This window comes from Lonchura striata, chromosome 11, assembly GCF_046129695.1.
Source record: "Lonchura striata isolate bLonStr1 chromosome 11, bLonStr1.mat, whole genome shotgun sequence".
In the NCBI taxonomy this organism is placed as follows: Eukaryota; Metazoa; Chordata; class Aves; order Passeriformes; family Estrildidae; genus Lonchura; species Lonchura striata.
The window spans coordinates 4,017,641-4,040,557 of record NC_134613.1 but is presented as its reverse complement, the minus strand read 5'-3'; the positions used below and the strand labels follow the sequence as shown (position 1 = coordinate 4,040,557).

At 41.1% G+C, this 22,917-nt stretch overlaps 2 protein-coding genes across 4 annotated transcripts in view; both read right to left on the bottom strand.

Annotated features, from left to right (window-relative positions):
* Window positions 1–1,903: 1,903 nt before the first annotated feature.
* On the bottom strand, window positions 1,904–7,636 carry FBXL22 (F-box and leucine rich repeat protein 22). The gene is made up of 2 exons (XM_031505759.2): window positions 5,387–7,636; window positions 1,904–3,523 (listed from the first exon to the last, which is right to left on the bottom strand). Exons 1-2 carry the CDS (start codon window positions 5,719–5,721, stop codon window positions 3,178–3,180), a joined length of 681 nt encoding a protein of 226 aa, XP_031361619.1. The 5' UTR covers window positions 5,722–7,636; the 3' UTR covers window positions 1,904–3,177.
* A 252-nt stretch (window positions 7,637–7,888) lies between these two features.
* USP3 (ubiquitin specific peptidase 3) overlaps window positions 7,889–22,917 on the bottom strand; it is a 48,855-nt gene continuing 33,826 nt past the window's right edge. For all 3 annotated transcript variants that reach the window (XM_021548309.3, XM_021548310.3, XM_021548311.3), the window contains 10 exons: window positions 22,561–22,643; window positions 21,893–22,006; window positions 21,133–21,246; window positions 15,627–15,773; window positions 13,680–13,786; window positions 13,429–13,509; window positions 12,622–12,740; window positions 12,359–12,472; window positions 12,168–12,235; window positions 7,889–11,371 (listed from right to left, as the gene is read on the bottom strand). In XM_021548309.3, coding sequence (XP_021403984.1) covers window positions 11,206–11,371; window positions 12,168–12,235; window positions 12,359–12,472; window positions 12,622–12,740; window positions 13,429–13,509; window positions 13,680–13,786; window positions 15,627–15,773; window positions 21,133–21,246; window positions 21,893–22,006; window positions 22,561–22,643 — 1,113 coding nt within the window. In that variant the 3' untranslated portion in view covers window positions 7,889–11,205. The remainder of the gene's footprint in view (window positions 11,372–12,167; window positions 12,236–12,358; window positions 12,473–12,621; window positions 12,741–13,428; window positions 13,510–13,679; window positions 13,787–15,626; window positions 15,774–21,132; window positions 21,247–21,892; window positions 22,007–22,560; window positions 22,644–22,917) is intronic.

The window sequence follows — 22,917 nt, the reverse complement described above, 5'->3', positions numbered from 1 at the left end:
GAGATTGACAGGTGTATGGCAGGAGAATCTTGGGGTAAACAACTCGGGGCTGAACCATCAGGGAAGCCAAATGGGGTACATGAAATGAACAATTACAAACTTGTAACAAGGAATATTTAAAACGTATTACAGAAGAACAAACTGCAAAACAACAGACTACCACAGGACAGGGTAGTAGTCAAAGCTGTGGATTTTATTCACATTTTTAGTGCTGCCTTTGGTCTCACTTTGTCTCAGCTGTAACTGTTGTGATCAGCATGGTTCGCCTTACACAGTGATTGATGTTCCTGTCTGGATAGGACAGCAGTGTACTGCACAAGGACATCTCTGCTCTATACCTTAGGAGAGTACTAGACAATAGGTAATTGCCTGTTGTCTCTATGAAAGACATCACTGATGTCAAACACTACTTGGTGTTCAGAGCAGGATGTACCTGGGGAAGGAAAAGGGGAGAGGCTGTCCCCTGGCGAGTTAGAGCTGCTCTGCTCCATTTCTTCCTCCCTCAACTCCTTGGGATGATGCTGTTGGGACTGAGGGCTGGTGAAAATGTTTATTAGTGTCATCTCGCCTTGGGGCAAGGCTGGTCCATCTAAGTATGTAGTGTAGGGTAGAAATTCCTATTACTTTCTCTCATGTGCCTATTATACATTAACAAGGATTGATTGGGAAATTAATTTCCTTGTGTCCAAGACTGAGCTGCTGTATTGCTGCCAACTGACAGTGCTCAGACGGAGGGCTTAGTAAGCTGTAAAAATTTGCATATCTGGGTTCTATCTGGTGAAGTTCCCAGTACTATATATTGGCTCTTGAAAAAGCCAAAAGCCTAGCTATGATTAAAGACCACACTGCAGAGTGAAATATTAGAGGGGTTTCAAGAGTTGGGGGAAGGAGCATCTCAGGGCTCTGAAATCATGAAGACTTCATTTCCTGCCTTATTGTGTTTAGGTTTCAAACTGGACTGAGATGCTGGTGCCCCATCACTGTGTTGTGAGGATGTATAGTCACATCTTGGTCTAAATGTGTAGGTTTATTAGGTAAAAAATACAGTATCTAAATAAATGGGGAAAGTTCTGTATTAAGTCCCGTATTATTGCCTTCTGCACCTCATGGGTGTCTGACTTAGTGGCACTGTTTTTGTCAGCCTGTTTCGTTCAGCACAGGAAATTACAGAATTGTGCCTGTGAAAATGGCAGTTTTATGTGGACTGTACAGTTAGCTTTCTCAATAATGAAGACCTTTTTGGAGGCAGTTTACAGTAAACTCACAGGAGCTGTTAATTAAAGGTTTGTGCTTGATGGAACTTTAATGGCTTGGAACTCCTCTTCCCACGCTGCCCCAAACACCTCCCCCTCCCCTCTCCAGTCCTGGTAGAAAACTGGTAAAAGGCTTAAGTAATATGTAGACACAAGCAAATGTGCTTTCATATCTTGTAGCTATTTGAAAATCTGTTCCTGTTAGAACTACAGAGACATGTCTTTCACCACAGAGTGCTCAGAGAGCTGGTGACATGAGGAAGTCTTGCTGCAGTGACTCTAGGTTTTGGCTTCTCAGCAGTGTGTGGAACCGTTGTTGTGTATCCAAGGAACAAGTTGTGTCAGCTTCTCAATTTACACATCACAGTAAATTTGTTCAGCTCAGCAATGTCCTTTCATAGCTGTCAGTGCTGGGTGAGGATTGCTGTGTCTCCTTACCTGCGCTTCCAGTTTTCTTCCTTACCTTGTGGTGCATAAGGGCCCTACTTGAACTTTAGGAAGGAGTTAATGAAATACCACATTTACAGTGTCATACTGTTAAATATGGCTAAGTAACAAAGATGGAATAATTTATTTTCCTCATTGATTTTTTGGGTGAGTGTTTCTTACAGATGCTCATACTGATCAAGTATTTCTCTAGAATTGCAGCATTGTTTGACTTAAGTTGCTGTAATGCTGTGATTTATTTCTTACCTCAGCCAAATTAGAGAGTGCCAAGTATATCTGTGGATCAATTAACCAGGATCAGAACGAGAAGTAAGTATATTCAACTATGTTGAGAGCTGTAAAGTCCTCTTTGGTGTCAAATTTTGTAGATGGTAGCATAGTTTCAAAAGTATGTAAAAATAGTTTCACTTCCAGATAGCAGAGCAGTGTGCAGGAAGGAGACTGCCTTGTGTTTTGGGATGGAAATAGCTACTGATTTTGTACTTTGCAGTGAGAAATGGGTATTTATGTACAGCTGGTCTGTACTGCGTTCCTAATTTAGCATTTAATGGTACTGGCTGTTAGCCACTTTATTTTCTTGTGGATTAGTTCTCTGAACTAGCACTTGTTCAGCTTGCACTTCCTTTAATGTCAGCCTTAAATAACTTGGTGCATTTTTTATTATGTAAGTACATCATGCAGAGGGTCTAACTGTGTTTTGTGTGCCTTGAATCCATGCTTCCCTCATTAACTAAAAAAGGCTGGTAAATTAACTGCCACTGTTAATCACTGAGGAAGTGCTGGTAGTCAGTACTCTGCTTTTGCTAGAAAGATGTTTCAGGGAGTGGTTATCCTCCTTAGTGGTTGGAATGACTGCCTGGTAATACCCTTTAACAGAAGTTAATCACTCTTGTTTTCAAAGTTGTGAAAGTACTACAGTAACTCATGCTCTCTCTGATGTGGCTTTATGCCCTTGCCCATTACATAAGGAGTTTTGAAAGTGCAGGGTCCAGTCTGAACCTCGTGACACAGTGGGAGGCTCTTCCTTAATGTTTGTGTTCTCAGGTCCCTGTGTGACTCATTCTGCCTCAGTTCACTCTGTGTTTCTTCCATGCAGTCAGTGAACCTTGCCATCAAATTTATTGCACTGTGTCAAACTACTGTTAGACTTTTGTAAAAGTTCATAAAATTTATTGAACTCTATCAAATTATTTAGCCTCAATAAACACACTGCTGCTTCCCTCTTCTCAGTGAGGTGCATCTGCAGCAGGAGGGTACCAGAACTGCAGTTTTCAGCAGATCTGGCATTTTGTGACAGCAATCCAGGGTTTGCCAGTTTCAAGGAACAGCAGAGAGGAAACAGTTTCTTCCTGAAGCCCATCCAGGAGGAGATGCATGTCTTTTCCCTTTACAAAACAACCATTTGTTTGGGCTTGACCAGAACCCATGGAAGAAGCGACAGTTCATTGCTACCTCAGTGGGGTAAAATACCCACACTTTAAAGCTGAACCAATTTTCTTGATGCTTTTTCAAGCATCAGCTTTCTTTCTGGCTTACTGTCTGGGATCATGCTAGCACTTCTCTCTGCTCTGAGAATTACTGAAGGACACTTTTCCCTGACTTTCTCTAGCCCAGCTTGTGTTACATTGCGACAGAAATCCACATGGAGTGTTTGCAGTGATGCCCCGTGGAGGGTCACTGCCTCCAGGGTGTGGTCAGTGATCTGCACACAGTTCTCCAGTTTGAGGCTCTTCAGGTTTGGGCAGTTCTTGAGAAGCTGCAAAATGCAGTTATCTGTAACATGGCCACATCCAGAGAGGGTCACAGACAGCAGATTTGGACATCTGAAAGCAGGATGGTGACGGATGAGATGGGAGAAATAAATCATAGAGCTTGCAGAAGCTAATAGCATCAAGAATAAATATGAAGGCTGGAAAAATGTCTCCATCAGGAAGGGGCAAGGAGGCATAAGTAGGCACATGTAGATCTTAAATGTTCAGCTTAACTAAACGCAAAGCTTACCTCCTTTGCTTTTTCTGTTAGTAACAACATCTCTGGCTCAGCTGGCACAGTGTCATGTGAAGGCCTATTTAAACTGTGGCTGCATAATTTTTTCTTAAAGACTTGGATGGCGCTGTGCTTCTCCAGGCACAGACAGTGGAGACCCAGCAGAGAGGAGATAAATTTCAGGATGAAGTGGAGGGCAACTGAGAAGAGACTGCTGTGCAGACATGCTGAGCATGAGCAAGTAAGGCACTCCCACTCTTAATTTTCAGGAATTACAGGTATATTTTATCTCCTTGGATTTACTGAATAGGTGCCAGCTGCTTCCTAAAGAGTGTTTGATGTTTGAACCCCACTCAGCTTTTAAACTTTCCTTTGAGTCACTGAAGCTGGTAACTCTGTTATAAACAATGATGCAGCAAATGAAAAGAGCTTTTTCTTGCTGCTTGAGTAGGCCTGGGGAAGTATAGGAAAGGCCTGTCCTCAGTGGAATGTTGATGCAGTGCAGCTGTCCTGGAGCAGCTGCTGTGCTGAGCACGGCCCTGTGCAGCAGCCCGCAAACATGTGCTATGTCTGGCTCCTCACTCAGCTCCGTTTCCAGGCAGTAGCAATTCAACATCCACCTAGCTAAACAGAGCATCACACACAGGTCTGTGTTAATGTTGCTCTTGTGAGACCTCTAGACAGATTTTTTTTTTCCTTTTAACTCTTTTCTGTTAGGAGCAGTTGGAGGAGAAAGCTGGATATTTATTTTGCATTTTTCTTTGTACACAGTGCTAGGAATTTTGACTAGGCATGCTTTCAGTGGGTTGCAGCAAAAAGAGGTAGGACCTTGTATTATCCTTTGTAGGCACAGGTATGCTGATTCCTCCTTAGTTAATCCAGATAGTTATCAATTGTTCTAAAACATTTACTTAGAAATCTGGCACTTGCAAATTTAATCCATTTTGAAGCTGCTTTTCAGTCCTTGTTTTGAGATTGCACTGCTGCTGGCTTTCTCCTGTCACTATCCCATAATTTTTTCAGTTGTTGTTCCACAGCTGAGGGTTGTGGCACAGGTGCACCATGTTGGGGAGCCACTGCTGTGGCCCCTTGGCTCTGCTTTGGGACCAAGCCAGCCCTGGTGTTACCCACACACAGTGGGACTGGCTCTACCCTGTGAGCCTACTCCTACTGCTGCTCTGCTCCTTCCTCAGAGCTGCCTTGCAGCAGCAGAGCTGTGAAGGAAAAGCTGTGTACCTAGGGCTGCTTTTCCATGGTGGCATTTCTCTTCCCTCAATGCAGTTTAGAAGCAGCTAGGAGTTCAAACTTCAGTATAATAGCAATATTTCCTTTTTAGACTGAACTAAAGCTGACACTTAGTAACATGTTAATTGAACTTGGTTGTAATGAGGTGTGTTCACTCTTTGAAATCAGGGCTCTGCTCCAGGCACCCTCCAGACACTGCCGGAATGGTGTAGTTTAGCTGAGTAGCAGTATGGGAGGCAGGAGTAGTACACTTTCCCATATTAATAACTAATTCTTTGGAAAAAAGAAGGAAAACATAGACTTAAGGGAAATGTAGAAATTGCCACTCTAAAATGAACTTGCACTACAGTTGTAAAGGCAAAGCACTCATGTATTTCATGCTCTATTTCAGGCAAGGGTTATGGAATTCACTTACCTCAAGGCAGTTACTGCACACTGACACCCACAGAACGTACCTGTTGCAAACGTCTAGTAAAAAGTCACTGACAGTGTTCTCATGCCTCTTACAGAAGTCTTTCTGGAAACTGCTTTTCATCCAATCCTCAATGTTACACAGCTTGACTCTCTCTGAATACCAGCAGATGGTTAAGTGTTTTAAAGCAGGTCCCAGGAGAAAATTGTCCTTCTTTAGTTCCACTGGAGAATGAAAGTTCAATGAAGACCATAGTAAAGGATCCTGAAATACTTCTAGTAACTTGTGACATGTTTTTGCTAGATTTTTCCTACTGTTTTTGTCCAGAAAAGAGAAGAGATGTAAAAGGCATTCCCGGTTGAGCTGGGTTATGTGCATTGCCCAGCAGCAGTGGCAGTGTGTCTTGGCCTGGTGGAGTAAAACAGCAGTGCTGGAGGGGGTTCACATTCACCAGGAGGTTGTTGCACATATATGGTTGTGGAATGGGATTTATTTTTGGCTAACAACTGGTGCAGAAGCTCAGAACAGGGAAAGGAAAAGAACCATGTTAGTAGCTTCTGCTTCCTTTGTCCAAGGGAATGGCATGGGCATGTACAATTTGATTGTCATTAAATGCTTCCTTAAAAGGGATTTTTTTCCCCCTTGTAGACTCTCCTGAAGTTTAGCAAAGTTCTTGTGATGAGTTTCTGGAGCGGGGTGGGGCTGTAGCTACAGCTGCCAGGCGTTATCTTTGTCAGTGTTCCCCATTCAGGAGATTCGGCTGAGCTGCACTTTGGTTTGGCAGAATACACTTCTACTCTCTATTTGTTCAGTTGATTTTTCTGAGGTTGCACATTTGGTTCATGTTCAAGGACTGTTACATGGAACTTTCATAAACAGTTTTTTAGAAGGAGCTGAAACATTCTCTGGGTGTCTCGAAGCACACACACAGTCTGCAGTTCAGTTCACAAGCCCCAGAGGTAGGGACAGTTTCCTGCCCACAGTTATCTGAGGCTGAGCAGTGATTCTATAAACAAAGCTGGCCGTGTCCCCACCTTCTGCAGGAGGGAAGCAATGACAGAGGCAGCCATGCATGGGAACAGCAAGGCTATGTTTAGTTCCTTGTGGGCTTGTGCTTTTAATAGAGGTCTTCTATTGGCTTGAGTTTTACAAGTTTGGCTGTTCTGGTTTTGTAGGTTTAGTTCCATTACCACAGAAATCTTTTTTCCACCCTTTGGTGGAATAAGGAGATACGAAAGTGGTTTTCCAGGTAAAAGTTGCTGTTGTACAGAAATTGGAGAAAGTGTAGCAGAAAGTTGTTCTTAGAAGAATAATAAAGCTACAGCAAGGGCAGGTTGGAATTCAAAGCAACAAGCATCCCTTTAACTTTCCAGCTTGTGAATCAAAAATGCTTGAGATGAAGGTATTTTATAGTCACTTTCTGCCTGGTGTTAATACAAGAGAATAAATACATTCAACAAATCCGTAAGAAGTTACAGCAAACAGCACTGGGGGAGTTTTTCGCGTGGCCTGCACACAAATAGTAGCTGGGAGGCTTTATGGCATTTTAATTAGGAGTGTTTTAATACAGGACAAGGTTGAGTGTGACCCATTTTTACCTCTTCCTTCTTACCCCAATAATGCAGTTTAAAATTCAACTCTGAAAAACAAGATCTGAGATTTGTTTGGAGTCTGCAACAATCATAGCTTAAGGAATTGCTTGACTGTGTGTCTCAACACAGCTGACATACATAAAGAAATGGCAATTCTTTCTGCTTCATTCTTTAGTTAGTAACTTTCGGGTCTTCTTGGTTTTATATCCTTTGTTATTTAATCTTTTCTTTGAAATGATAATGAGATTGCTGTTCCCCCTCCCCCTGTCAGAAACAGCTCTGGTCAATGCCACAAAAGGGACAAGAAGATTTCACATATATGGTAATGCAATTTACTGGAAAACAGCAGCTTAAAAGATGTGCCTGCAACTGTTCTTCATTCTTGTATTAGCATTTTCAGCTCTCAAGAACTTACCTTTGTTTTTGAGAAGGTTTAAACAGTTGAGACTTCTTAGAGTTATACATACAGGAATGCCATTTAACAAAATACTAATTAACACACACCCCCTCCCCAATTTAACAAAAAATCAACAATCTAGCAAAGTTGAATGACAAGGATGTCCTAAGATGGACTCTTGCCAGACAGAGGGGACACACCACAATCTGACATAAAAATAACAGCAGTTGGGTGACAAGGCATTTAAAATGGAATGGCAGGTCCACTCTGGGGTTAGGTGCTAAGTTTGGTAGAGGTGTTACAGAGTTAGGAACACTGCAATTGCTTTATTTTGTTTTTCCCAGAGCATGATACAGTATTCTGCAATTTGTGTTCAGAGGATATACACCAATGATCTGCAAGCCTGTAGAAGGACAAGAGAAGTTTCATTTTCTAAGGAAAGGAGACACTTTAATGGCACGTTTTCCATAAACACACTATGTGATGAGATATAATTCACATTCATCCTGGAAATGCTCCAGAAACACACAAAATGAGCACAGTCAGTAATCCTCACTGAAAATTACACACAAGATTTTAATGGTAAACAATTACAACTATGGCACTACAGTACTTGAGAATATCCTAAAGCATGTTGGAATCAGCTGTCAAGGTGCCCATTACCTCATCAGTAAGACACAGACACATCAGTAATGAAACATTGCTGGGGGAATTCTTAACACAATGTGTTACACTTCCCACTGATTTAGTAAAATCTTCACAAATGGCCTCCTGTTTTTGATACAAATCCACTATCCCTTCCTGTCTCAAACTTAACTCTCCTCTCTTGCTGACATTTAGGAACTGGACATTTTGTAGTTTTGATTGACATAAATAATGGCTCCAGTTGTATACATGGCTAAACAATCAGTAACAAAAGGACGACCTTTGATTGAACACATTTTGGTGAAAAAGATGCAAGTCTTTGAACTGTAGATAGCAGTTGCTGCTTACAGAGCAGTCTCAAGCAAGAAAAAAAATTCTTGCTAGCTAGTGTGTACTATGATGAGCAGTAAGTAGAAAAAACCTTCTGGCTTAAATGAAAGAGATATTCCCCACCACAATTGAGTAGATAAACATAGGATATACAAGCTAGGTTAAAAAGGTAATACTAGGCCAGGTGCAGTTTATGTTATTGGTTTCAGTGCTCAGTTACTTTTTTTCTTTTGACACCACACTGAATAGAATACAGTGGATAAGCAAAGTTCTCCACCAGGAAGAGAAATACTTGTGTTGCCACAACAAACTGTTCATACTGTCCATCTGAGTTTGCAGTGGGAGAAAGTTAAATTAGGAAAGGATTTACAATGTACTTGTTCCAGCAAAGCATATGGCTGAGTCCTGAGCAGCACATGCTGCAAGGACAGCCTCCTGTGATTGCATCGTGTTCCCAGACCAGCCCCACGTGGCCCTGCTGGAGACACCACTGCCCAGGAGCTGTGTGGGACACAGTAAATGGGACTGAAAGAAAATGCTCAAATGAGAACGTAACTCTGATCCAAACAATTGCTGACAAGGCGATTAAAATAAGTGAATGTTGCTGAAGATTACAAATTTAAATTTCTAAAAATACAGAAAGGCACATTTACATCACTGTTTTGCAAGAACACTGCATACACCTGACTACTTAAGTTAAACTGCTGCTGGTGCTGAGATAGTTGTGTATTTTAAACTTGGCATTTTCAAAGGTAAATTCTAAAGAAATCCGGTCTAAGCAGCATGCAGAGAAAACACAGCTAAAGGTGGTATCTGCGTAGCTACCTGTGAGCAGCAGGAAGGGCAGGGAAGTGATACAATGCTTTACCTTTCTGTTTTCTGCTTGTGTTAAGTATCAGTAACCTATTCTCATTGATTAGAAGAAAGACTGCCTGTAAGGAAGGGAAGGTGACAAACTATCTACAGCTTAAAGCAATGACAAGTTCTAGTTACTGTTCAACTTGTTTAATGTTCAAGTAAAAGACAACATCCTTATAAATATGTCACTATATCAAATAACTATAGTCTTAACCTGTGTACATACTCAAAACCCATTAGCTATGCTGAACAATTTCTGCAGTTTTAGATTAAGCCAATTTCTCCCTTTCCTGGTTTAAGATGCTCTGACAAAGCTCCCAAGAATGCCTCTGTACCAAATGTTTGATTGTGATTTGTCCTTTACCCTGGCCTGTGAACAGCCAGCAGGACCCCAGGGCAAGGCACTGCTGTGCACTCCCTGTGCCCCAGGTTGCTCTGGTCCACTCTAGCCCCCACTCCCTGTCCTTCAGGGGCATTAACTAAAATAGTACTCCCAGCTGGAGTTTTCAGGCAACTGCATTTTCTAGTTAACACAAGTAAGAGCTGCTGTTTGGTGGTGGAACTCTCCACGAACTGTATTCTCCTCTTAACAGATCTTTCAGGAGGTCCAGCTCCTTGCTTGGTACAAGAGAGCCAGCTAGAAAGGAGAGACTGGGGGAACAGATATGAATGAATTTCATGTTTTCTGTCAGATTCCACTATAGCTTTGGCAGTAGTGGTTTTCCTGTCTGCCTTTCCCATCATAATAGCTGACTTCCACTCATCAGCAGTAGAGCTAAAACTGGTCTGGGTTTTTTAAGCATAGTTTTTCTCTTTTACATAGCCAGGTTTTAGAAACTGCACTGTGACTCCAGTGTTCACTTAGAGACTGAACAAAAATGCCACCCTGGGCCAGTGTGTAAATGCCACAGGAGCTCTCTGAGCCTGCTACAGTCACAAGCATGCTTGGCTTAGCACTTTCCTTCTGAAGGCTCTGCTGTGAGAGACTGAGCATCCTCCCTTGAGTTTACATTTGAACTGACAGAACAATTTCATGCAAAGCACCTGCAACACAATCTGTTTCCTCCCGCTTCCAAGTGAACTGTAGCCATGGAGCAGAGCTGCATTTAGACCTATGCCTGTTCTCACAAACCCCAGCTCTTGGGGTACTTCCAATTCCCACTAGGAACTAAGGGGTTCTATTGGGATTCTACTGCCAGGAAGTCTCCCCATTTTCAAGCACATAAGTGTTCATGATCCAATTTCAGGATGACAATCTAAACCAAGAGATGTCTAATGCAATTCAGGTTCAGTTATCAAACCATAAAAGGCAACATAATTTAGACAGGTAAAGATAATTGTTTTAAATATGCAGGCGGTAGGGGGCAGTATATCTGAGGAGCACAGTAATTAAATTGCAGTATTGATATAATTAAATCAACTGTTTATTTACAATGATTCCTGAAAGTCACCAACCTGAATACACACCAATATAGCAGCAATTACCTGGTCTATTTAATGATGTTATATTGCCTCTCTTCTGCAGACAAAGGATGATTGGTCACTGTTTAAGTTTCTTGCACAAGGGAAAAAATAATACGTGCAAACAATTTATTGATTTAAAGAGATTAAATCCTATCTACATAATAGAACTGAGAACAGTATAAAGTTGTATTGCTTTTCATGATCAAAAGCTATTTATCTTGCTTGTAAGGAGGACAGAGTTTTTTTGATGTAAATGTGCCTTTAGAAAGTGAGAACTGAAAATATTACTACAAAAAAGTCAAATAACTATTTCATGAAACTATATATATAAAAAGTGAGTTATCACAACTAAAGCAGCAAATCAAAATCTGCTGAGGTTTTCTGGTATAACTAAAAAAAAGTTAGTTTGTGTCCAAGTTCCGTAAATCAAATGCTACCTTTGACACAACAGAATAAAAACTCACAAGAGGAAATTGCAAAGTGCACAATGAAATTAGTAAGTCTTGGATCAAGTATTTATGGAAAAATGGAAACGTTTCTCCGGTGGACTTGATAAGTAAGAATGCAAAGGAGGTATTATAGTTTCTCTGCTCCAGGCTTGGCTTGGCGCTCCACATAGAAGAGGATGTAGGCCTTGGCCTTACCCACAGTCTCCTCGTCGGTCAGCGTTACAGTACTGTCATTGAAGTGGAACCAGCGGCCCTCGTGCGCTGCATACGCTGTGTAGTGGCCAGAACCAACACTGTGGAGCAGGCAGAGGGACAACAGTCAGGGACACTCCTCACTGAGGCACCGTCTCCTCAGGTTAAGGGACTGCCAGCAGCCTGAGGAAGGAAGGTACCCACAGCCCTGCACAGCCAATGCTTCTCTTTTGGAGCTGTGGGGCTTACAGTTCTTCAAATTAAAGTTCTACAAGAACACACTGTCTTGTCCCTTCTACTGTTACTCTCAACAGATCTGTCCAGGGCTGGGAAAAGTTAAAAGACTCCCAGTAACTTTACTTCAAAATATGCCCAGCTCCATCCCTGGGCATGCCTGTGAGCCTTCACTGCTGTGACAGGAAAGGTAATGGTGATGATCTTTTTCACCATACACATCTTTGGGCGGCAGTTGTTCCAAGCATGTTCATACACTTCCTTAGCATAAATGCAAATGTACCTTTCAATATGAATAAAAAGAGGAAAAAATAATCCTGTTCTATAGTAAGAATTTCTAAATGAGACATTATTTCCTGGAAGGCCCCCTGACTCCTTCTCTTGGTTTAGGGCTTTTTTATTTGTAGAGGCACTAGACTATTTTCATTTCATCTCACACATGTAGTCATTAACCCCAAAGGCTGCCAGGGGACATTTACAGGCCTGACTCTATTGGACCTATCAAAATTAACTCAGCTTAGCTCCCTGCCAGCTTATAAACTATGGCTTATTTCCCCCAGTTAAAATACATGTCCCGGGGACAGAAACCCCTTCATTATCTCTGCATGCACCTGAGTGGGAGAAGGTCTGTGCCAGGAGGACAGGCTGGCTCCATGTACTCACCCTGAGCCGTGATGCACAACCACAGCCACGAGGTCATACAGGCAGCTCTCTGGGCCACTATTTTCAGGCTGTAGTAGGGAAAAAAAAAACAAAACAGAAAACTGTTCAAATCTCAGTACATCCTGTAATTTGTAATAGAGACATATGCCATGGAACAAATTCCTGCAGGAGGCATCAGTAGGTCTTCTTACCTCTAACAAGTAGCATTTCATGTCTAGGCCTCGCAAGGGAAACTCAACATACGTATCAACCTTGTTTCTCAGATATGCTGTCCAGTGAAAGCGTTTCAAGTGTAAGCATAGCACCTGCAAGGGGACAGGTATAAAAGGTGTATTAGAGGAGGAAGCTGAACTCAATGCTGAACACTGCAATAGCCATGGGGAGGAAGAAGTCTTGCTTGAACCATTATTTCCTTTGACATTTTGTCACCGTTATTTCTTATGCTTATACAAACCTTTGGTAGTTTCTGAATCCAGAATTTTTTGGTGGACTTCTGTTTTTTTTTGCATTTGTGACACATGTAAAGCTCTGTCTCATCAAGTTCTTCCAGGTCTGTAAAACTGCGAAGACAATCTAGAAAAAGCAGATACATCAAGTGGTTTTTGTAACAAGAAATACAACAAATACAGCAATATAGGTGTGCTCATCTGCTGCAACCATTCTAGTTATATCCATCTGAGCAGCAAAAAAGCTGTGTAATATTTTAATACAATAATGTATTGTAACATGCAACCTTGCCTGTTCCTGAAAGCAGCTAGAAGTAGTTTGAAAGAAACAAACAGGCATTCAAAAAATCTCCATCTTCCAAACCAGATTCCATCCAACATAGAGCAAAACTGCTTTCAAACAATGATAAATTATTTTATGTTGAATATTCAACTTTCAAAGCCTGTTTGGCTTTAGATACAAAGTGAATAGACATGACAGCAGGGTTTTGTTGAATATTTTCATGATTGTCAGCAAGTCTGTTCGCAAATCTGTAAAAAATAACATCCTGTAAAAACTAAGTCAGTAACACTACTGCTGCCCAACCTGCTGGACTGCATTGATGTGGTTCAAATGCAGAACCCCCAAGAGCCACCCTCACTGTGGGCACGGGCACATGCATCCGAGGACAGAGCCCAAGTGAACACCCATAGGAAACACTGTGTGTTTCCATGCTCAGATCAGTGTCTGGAAGAGTGAACTACATTAGAAATGCTCCGATTAGAAAGAAAATCCTCTTAGGCCTGGTATGATTTCACTGGCCAGGCACTCTTACCTCGTAGCGTGCACATTGGTCCACTCTCTTGGTTTTTAGTACGTTTATTTCTGAACTGACTTGGAATATCTAGCGAAAGGTCTAGAAAAGCAGTGATTTAAAAAACAAAATTAGGGCTCAATAGAACAATGCCTAGTCTTTTCAGGCTGACACTCTGGGTCTGTCACGTGACATCTAAATATATAAAGATTCAGATTTAATCTTCTGCTCTAAGTCACACAGTATTTGGAACACAAGAGGCAGCATCTTACCTAGGAATGGGTCAAACTTTCTAGATTCAGTCCCACATATTAGGCAATTGACTTCATTTTGAAGAATGCCTCCGAAAATGGCAGTGACAACAGTAGACGCTCCATTTCTAGACAAATCACATCAGAGAAGTACAGTCAGCCAGGAAACCTGAGCTGAATTCCCAACACCTGTCCAATGTTTGGTGCTCACACCTCCTGCTGTCAGGCCAAGCAATTAAACAGGGAATGAATGCTCCAGGCAGAACAGGCACTGCAGCTGCCCAGGGACACACATCTACACCGCTTTATCTTGGACCTAAAGAAAGGGTGAACTAGGGGGCTCTAGGCAGATGCTCAAACTGAAAGTGTTGTGCTGCAGCTGGGTGCATTTCTATAGTAGAGCTGTACTGGATGCTCACACAGTTCCAGGATTTTAACACTGTAATTAAGACTTCATCTGAAACAAAAATTATTTCTTCAGTAGGTCAAGCATATTTTTGTTTTAACTCTACTTTCTTACGTGTGCTTTGACTTTTCTGAGCATATTTCTACACTTCACTGCCAATGGCAGCTTAAGTTGCATTAAGACATGATAAACAATGTGCAAGATCAGCATTGTTCTCTAAGCTTTCAGTACTCTCCTACTGATTTTTTTTAGCAGATTATGTAATAGGCCTGCTTCTCACAGTCCAATTTAAAAAACACACAAATTTTAAGTTATGTTATTATGCAGTACTAAGTCTTGCAGAAACCTGTGTTCCTTGCCTGCACTCCAACTATATCTTTACAGCTCATCTCAACACTTCCTGAGCAATGAAACAGATGCTCAAATGGACTGGTGCACAACAAGAGAGCTTTCACAGCCTATTTATTACTTTACTGGAAGCATTAAAAGTGCCCTCACAAGAAGGGCAGCTTACCCCATGTCACTGAGCAATTGAACAGCCCTTCTAAAGACAAATCTACAGTAGATAGGTGAACAAATGTTAAATTCCCCTGGATTTTGATATCCAAAATACTGACAAAACAAAATCAGTTTAGATTTCAAATATATGTCAATTCTACAAACATTTTAAGATTCTTCTGGGGGATTTTGAAGCATCAGCAACATAACATAAATGCAGTAAAGAGCACAGTCTGAACTTAGTTAGGCTTTCTCTAATAAAGCATCTATAAAATCCTGCATCTCAGGCCAGCTTGCTCTGTCCTAATCAGCATAGAAGGAAAAACTCAAATTCTAGTTTTCTGTAGGGAAGGAAGGACTTAGGGACCAAATGTGCAGGCTGATCTGACAACTTTCCTTCCTGAAGCAAATAAAAGGTTTTCTCTCTTGTGAGACTTTCAATCTAAGAGAAAACACAGCTAGGACAGAGCTCAGAAAAAAAAATAGTATTTTGAGAAGTACAGAAAGAAGAGCGAAACACCCAAATTACACCTGTTTCAAGGTACACAGTAGCATGAAAATCAAAATTATGCACAAAAAAAAGCACCAACTGTAACTGTCAAGTGATACATGACATCACCTGCAGGAAAACTGACTTCAAGTGCTAACTGCACTACTCATTTATCCAGGAGGTCTGCTCACAATTTAAACATCAAAATTGCTGGCCATCGTTTTCACTCCTGCGGCATTCAGGCTATCACTCTAAGACAATTATACTGTCTGGGGAGAAGAAAGAATTCTATAGGGTATAGAAAATACAGACTAGTGAATTAAGATGTCTTCACAACTTAGCCTGTATGCACACTCACACCTATGAAAACTGCTGATCTAAGACATTTCCTTTTGAAGGGACACAGATCGTACAGAATGCTCATCTTCATAACCTACAGTTTTGCACTGCCTGAAGTTAGAAGCACTGAAGAAAACTTAGAACAACGAACCCTGAATCTGGAATTCCAGAGCCACCATATGCAGAAACATGCAAAGGCATGAAGGCTTTGAAAAAATTAAAAATCATTTCTTACATGCAACATTTGTTGCTTGCAGACAGGCTAGAATTTTCTTGCAAGATTACTGAACGTGAAACACCGTTGAAGCCACCCTGGAGTTCCAGGTGTAGATGGTCCAAAAGGTAACGCATGAACTCGTGAGCATCCTGTTGCTGGTATCCCCTTAAGAGAAAAAGAAACAACAGCAAAAATTGCTTTAAGGCAATACACAGCAAGCACTAGGGTCACAGGAAAAATACCCTTTGCTTGTTTAATCCTACTGAGCAGACTTTCCATATGTGCTTGGTACCAAGAAAGTTTTCCAAGTAGCCTCGGGAAAGACGCAGCAATGCCCTGACAAATTAAGTCATTTTAGTCCTTTGTGGCTCACACTCTCTGCATGCCTCTTGTGAGAATGGAGAAAACTTTAAGAATATACAATTCAAATGATAGGAAGAGAAAGCAGGGAGCAGCAGAATCCTGCCATGTGCTCACAGAACACACTGCACCTAATGAAGCTGCCACATTGTTCCTGGCCTCACCAGCCCTGCCGGTGCCAGGGGCATCCCAGGACTGTGTCCCTGTTAACTGAAATACACAATGGATGGCAGCAGTGGTTTCTCCTCTGTCTCCTTTGGTACTATGTTTGATTTGTGCCTCAGCAGAACTGCTTTGAATCTCATTCAGACAGGGCACTATTTGTCCCTGCTTTGAATTAGACAGAAATTAAGGTCAATATATTGTAATCTCCAACCTGGTAAGATTCTAAAGAAAGACACCACAAAATGCATTGTTCATGTGGGATGCAGAATCAGTATTTCTGAGTGGTTCTCATTCAGTCACTGATCCCACTCACTTTGGCAAGTACAGGTGTTTGTCTGTTTAGTGCCCTCCTCAGCAAAGGCAGGAATTTAGTCTCTAGGTTTGTTTTCCACATGCATCTTTCAGCATCAATATGAAGTCTGAAATAATTTAAGATGAGAGCACCATTTCTTCTAGGATGAGATCCACAGCCATGCTCAGAGTTGCACACTTCCCCTGCATAATTCATTCTCTGGGAGAGGGAGGAAATGGTGGGGGGTATTTAGAGCATCTCTTGTGCATTTACATTTGGTAGGACGGGGCTCCAGTCTTATATGTGCTATTCCATCAGCAGCAATGCTCAACCACTGTTATTATTTCAACACTTAAGAAACCTTACCAAAAAGAACAGAGAAGGGTAAAACATGCCTTTTAAGTTATTTAAGCTAAATCATGCATCAAATTCAACAAACAATTGCTGTTCACTTGCCATTAAGCTGCACACTAAGACAAAGAATGATAGGCTACATAGTGAAACCCTGAAAGCTTGTGCAACACTGATGTTAAGTGTGTGCAGGTCATTGTAGGCCTAAACTACAGAAATCCCTACACAGCAAGAGCTGGCTTCCCCTCCACCTCCTGTCCTCATAAACTGTTTTATCAGGCTTCCCCTTTTCCACCTCAAAAGCCCTGCCTAAGTGCTGGCAACAACTGACAGGTAGGAATGTCTGGGAGAGAAATATAAATGGGTATATAAATGTGAGTACTCAGGGGAGGGAAAATCCTGTAAGATTCATGGCAGAGTACCCAGAGGTGGAGAGAAATGCTAACAGACTGACAGCAACAGAAATATGCAATGTGAGGCTGATGTTCTTAGTGAGGAGCACAGATGCGCCCAATAAGAGTATTGCTAAGAGATAACAGAATAAAAATAAAAAATCTCACCCTGCAGGATTACAGTAATGCTTTCTTCCAAACCAGCAGCTTTAAAATAAATCAAAGAATCTGTATATAGACACATGGGCAGCACTGCCTACCTTTTACAACAGAAAACTCAGCACTCAGAAACACTACTGTGCTTCAACAGGCCACTATCTTGGCCTGTACAGCCAAGATAGGACTTACTGTCCCAAAGTTGCAAATTAATTATACATTTGGTAAAACAAAGTAGTAAAACCAAATTCCACTTTAAAGCTGCATGCTAATTGTGCAGGGCTTTGAAGTTGCCATGGTACCACAGGATTTGCTTAGTTTACTGAATACAGATTTCTTCAATAACCACATAAGACACCACACTAAACAGCTGAAGCTTAAATGTAGGGAAGGTCTTTGCCTCAGATACCTTTTTGACATGATAATTCCTCTAAAAGAGTTTGGCACACTTGGTCTGCAACAAATAAGCCTCAGGAATTGTTCCACTTTGTTGACTGTGTTCCTGGTGCATGTATTTATACTTGCATAGAAGTATGCTAATTATAGATGGAAAATTCTTTGAATTTGTTAAGATGCATAATTATAGATACAGATCTTTAAAAGGACACGATGATATGGACAATGCACTGTTTAAAATAAATTATGTTAAAGCCCTTCAGCAAAAAACAGAGTTACTCTGATAGTCTGCTTGTGTAACAAAACTGATGTCTATCCATCTGAAGCAATTCAATTCAAGCCCACTCCCAATACTTTTTCCCAGTGACAAGAGGATAGGATATAAAGAGGATCAGTTACCAGGAAAATAGAGTACATTACTTATACAGCAGTAAATCAGCAAAACACACATCTTGCAACTGGCATGAGGCTGCAGAGCTGCAGCACAACTGCAGCCATGGACTAGGAGCAAGAGAGCACAGAGGCCCTGCAGTTGTGCCTGTAGTAATTACAAATGGCATTTTCTACTCCCTGCTGCAGTGGAAAGGGGCACAGAGGGCAGCAGAGGCAGCAGCTTCTTCTATAACCCTCCTCAGGGAGAGCAGCACTCACAGTCCTTCACTTTAACATCCAAAATCTCATTGGACTAAAACAACTGAACCTATTTCCAGCTGCTCCTCCCTTTGCCCCACCACTTCAGGGCTCCATAAGCACACCCCAAAATGGCTGGTGTGCTGCTAGCAGACTGCTGGCTCCATCTTTCTTCCACACATCTGTCCATCTGCCTTCTCGTCCCCATCTCCCAGGGACCACACAACTGTAATTTCAACATCCTTAGCTTTTAAAAGGTTCAACTAAGCACTGAACAAATTCAAATTTTCTCCCTGCATCATGTGGGAGCAGGGACCTGCTGAAAGTGGCTGCCTCTATTCCCTCATTTGATTTTATGAGTTCCCTTATCAATTAATCGTGGACATGCTCCCAGAAATCTGGGAATAAAAAGGGAAGAGGGACAACCCCAAAAAGGAGCACTTTTTATTTTAAAACCTGGGATAAAATCCACAGTGCTGAAAATTTGCTTGGGGAACTTCAAGGAACAGGTTCCTCACTTGGTCTAACAAGAATTATAGAGAAGCCTATAATAGGGAAACTGGCCACAGATATAAGGGATGATTATTTTTTTGCCTATAATGTTTTGGTCACTGCTGGCAACTACTGGTATTAAACTTCCTTGATTCTCAGAACCAAATGAAACATAACTAGCAGTGTGAAGAACAGAATAAACAGATTTGTGTATTTTGGGTTATTCATTAAGTAGGTGTGTTCTCAGCATCTTTTCAGCACTGCTAGAGATATAACAGGTAAGAGAACATCTTTATTATGTGAGAACATGGAGCGACTGTAGTGTTTTTGGTTTGCCAATCTGAGTTTTTTGGTTAACACACCAATTAATGTAGTGGGTTTACTGCTGGCCAAACACCAGTGTACTCACTAGAATTATTTATTCATTTTTTGCTGCAAGATAAGGATTAGGAGGAGAGCAAAGCAGGCTTAAAACTTTAAAGGGCATAAAGAAAACTGTATTAACCAAACTAAAAGAAAAATAATAAGCAATCAGAATAAACCTTCCGAACACTTCTCCTTCCAACTCTTCTTTCTTTTCCCGCTGACAACGTAAAGAGACAAAATTTGGTATTTTCAGTCAGTTTATTACTTTTAAAATAACCTTTTTTTCAGTTTACTTAGGGAGAGAAGTCTTTCTTGCCATGTCATGGAGATTTTTTCACAAGAAAGAGTTTTTTCATGGTTTGAATTTTCACTAATAGCAGCCACCTGGAAATTTACAATTGTGAAGTCTCTCCTACATTTGGTAGTTTTTTCACAACTACTACCATGAGTCATTTCAGTTTATTGGGGTGCAGTTTTACAGATGAGCTGTTCTAGTATAGAGGCAAAAGTTTTCTTCATCTATTTTTGGGAAACAGAGGTCTCTTATCCCTGGGGCAAGGTTTTTTATCTCTTTCATTTCTCTTTCTCTAAGCTTTTCATCAAATTACAGCTACTTCGATATCGGCTTGCTTTAGTATTGGTGCTTTTGCTCATGGCAACACTACATCTCTCCAAGGCGTTTTATGAGTTATAGGGAAAAAAGTCTGATGTATTTATTATATATTCACCATAGCTTTATAAGAGAATTTTAGCTTAAGACTAGGTCTTTATTTTTTTTTTTTTTACCTCACTTGAGCTTTGGCTCTTTTTACTTGTTGATGTTAGTGTCTTTATGTTGTCCTTTTAATGTGCTTTTAATTTTCTTTATTTGATTTGGGAGAAGTGGTGCTGGCAGGTTTTTTGTTTTTAAATGGAATTTTGTAAAACTGAAAGACTTAATTTTATTTGGGCTTTGCACTAGGAAATGGCTTTTTCTTGTTGGTTACATGATTTCTGCCAGGCACTAGCTGTGGAGGTTCACAGCATTGATTTCTACTGTTTCTGCTCTTCTGAATGGGATTTTATTGTTAGTGGTGATTTCACAGAGATGTATTTCACTTTTTAAAGTGGTTTAACAGGGTGTCAGTATATAAAATTAGCTATCTGATTGGTTTTGTCAGGTCCAAAGGAAGCTGTTAAGGTTTTTATAGGGAATTACTTCCGTAGTTGGTGGATTTTTTTCCTTAACTAAAAACCAAACTATGTTAAACTACACCAGCAACTTGCCTTCATCACAATATATCCTAACAGGTTTCAGTGTTCCTTTGAAAGAGGTTTGGGGGTCAAGCCAGGGAGACCTTGGAGAGGAATGATACTTGAGTTTACTTGGATAACCTTTTCCACTTTCTCGTCTGTTTTGTAAGTATGGGCCCAGAATGCTTATTATGCACAGGATTTTTCTCTTATAGCCCTTATATCATGTCCAGCTGGTGAATACTGTACTTTGAGAGAATCAAGGCAGTTTAAGCCAGTATGTTTGCATTTAGACCTATAGGTGCTGTATCTTTTTTAATCTGCCTACATAATTTTCTTATTGCAGCCAAGCCTGGGTTCTGTCAACACTCTGCACTTGGCACTTACCAACCAGTCAACAGCTTGATTATTTCAAAGCACTAGCTCAAAGGTACAATTACCACTGTTTCTCATGTGAGAGCTCTATTCTCTCTGAAACTGCTACATGTGGTAGAGAAGGGCAGAAGGCAAAAGCAAGCACTACTTATGAACAGAAAACTGTTGATCAAAGCAAAGATCCTTTGCAAAGCACATCTATAGGCATATGGAAAGCTGCACAGACGGCATCCTGTGGATGCAGCCTATTTTAGAGTACGACACCAGCAATATGCGGTTGCAGTCAAGAATACTGTTATTTTTTAAAAAAACTTACCTAAAATTTGGCATTATTTTCCAAACAACGTAAAATAAAGACTCTGGACTAAATGCAGTTTGGCTTCCTTGCCATAAAGCACAGAGTGTCTTTCTGAATTCTTCCACAAGTGAACTGTAAAGAAAGTAAGAGCTGGTGTTTAATGTGGGTTTGTTTACAACCCTTAGGGGTTTACTTGTTCACTGGTACACATATGAGACATTAGCTGGGTTAAGACTGTAATGACTGGGTAAATATCCTTTCCAGTAGCTTCAAAGATTTTACATCCAAAATCCTACCCATAATTGTTGAAGACACACAGATTCGGAAAATTACATTTCGGATGTTCAGGACTGACTCATGTGAACACCTATGCACTGTTTGTCATTTTAGTGGTGACTCTGCTAACATCATCTGTGTAACACTTGCTCAAACAACCTACAGATCATCAATCACCAACTCCTGGACTTTTTGTAGTAGTGGTCACAGTAGGTTGACTTGCAGTCACATCCTCATGGCTCTATTTTAGCTGGAAGTCAGTAGGATAATATCTTGCAGCCCTCTTATCAAAAGGACTTCTTAACATGATTTAACATGTCACACTCCAGCGCTACCTGATGTATCTGACTGCAGCATCAGACCTGCAACAGCAAGCTGCAAGTGATACAAGTTTCTTTCTTTGTAGACAACTATTCTTCTGTGTCTCTGTCCCCTGTGAATTGTGCAATACCCGAAGTGTCTAGTGGCACAGCAAAGAGCTCACAAGGCATACACAGCTTACACATTATTATCCCCCTGGCTCCTGGTGTGGTAAGTTCGTCGCCCTGCCGTCTTCCCATTCCTCAGCTCCACTGCAGGCAACTCTTTGAAGTAACAGCAAAACTGCTGAATGTTACTAGGAAAAATGAAATAAGAATGAAAACCTTAAAGGGCAGAGAAAAAGGATAATATTATGTATTCTGGAGCTTGTTCTTTGAAATGCATAAACACCACTTCATGCAGTGACATAGGCTGGCAATCACAAACCGTTCAAGAGACAAGAAACACTGTAGCAAATACCTTCTGTCAGTAACTATGCAGATCTGAAAATACCACTGTCATTTCAGCTTCCTAAAATAATAACATTTTGGCTCTGCTTTGACTAAGAGATACCCTGCCAGACTGAACTATCATTTCCTAACAACCCAGACTTGCATTTGCTGATGAAGTTAACAGATTTTACTGGCCTCGGCAGTGAAGGGGAACTTTCCTGTTCTGCCAAGGACATGGCACGTTTCCTCTGGAATGTTGTACCACAGGATGTGCCTCATACCATGAAACACCATTTTATCAACCCCCACACACCCATTCCTGCAAATTCAGGTACACTTCTGTCCAGTGGGAACATGCCAAATTCACCTGCCTAATGCTACAGCCCTCTGAGACTGGTGGGAGAGCTGTGGTGGGTACCTGAGTGACTGAAGGATTGCGTTCATGAAACAAGTGTTCCCCAGGTTCCGAAGGCCTGTGGCACAAAGGGCAGCGGTGCTTCCCTAGAATGAGAACAATTAGGTTACAGAAAGATTTATCACTGCCTTCACCACCTTCCCTCTCTCCAGGAGCCATCACTGTTGGATCAAGCACAGATCTGAACAATAACCAACTACACTGAGTGCAGCTGCAAAGCCAAAGTAACCACCTCAGCAGCTCAAACCGCCCTGAAGCTTCATCTTGACGTGAAAACTCTTTCTTACTCACTCCTGTCAAGAGAAAACAATACTACATCTTTTCCTGTGCAAATAGATCTAGAATAGGACAACACAGTTA

What these genes read in the sequence shown, in the direction of transcription:
- FBXL22 (XM_031505759.2), bottom strand. Translation starts at nt 5,721, where the DNA reads ATGCACATAACCCAGCTCAACCGGGAATGCCTTTTACATCTCTTCTCT. An exon ending in TTACTAGACGTTTGCAACAG is followed by an intron (nt 3,524 to 5,386) that starts GTACGTTCTGTG and finishes TCCTGCTTTCAG; the next exon opens with ATGTCCAAATCTGCTGTCTG.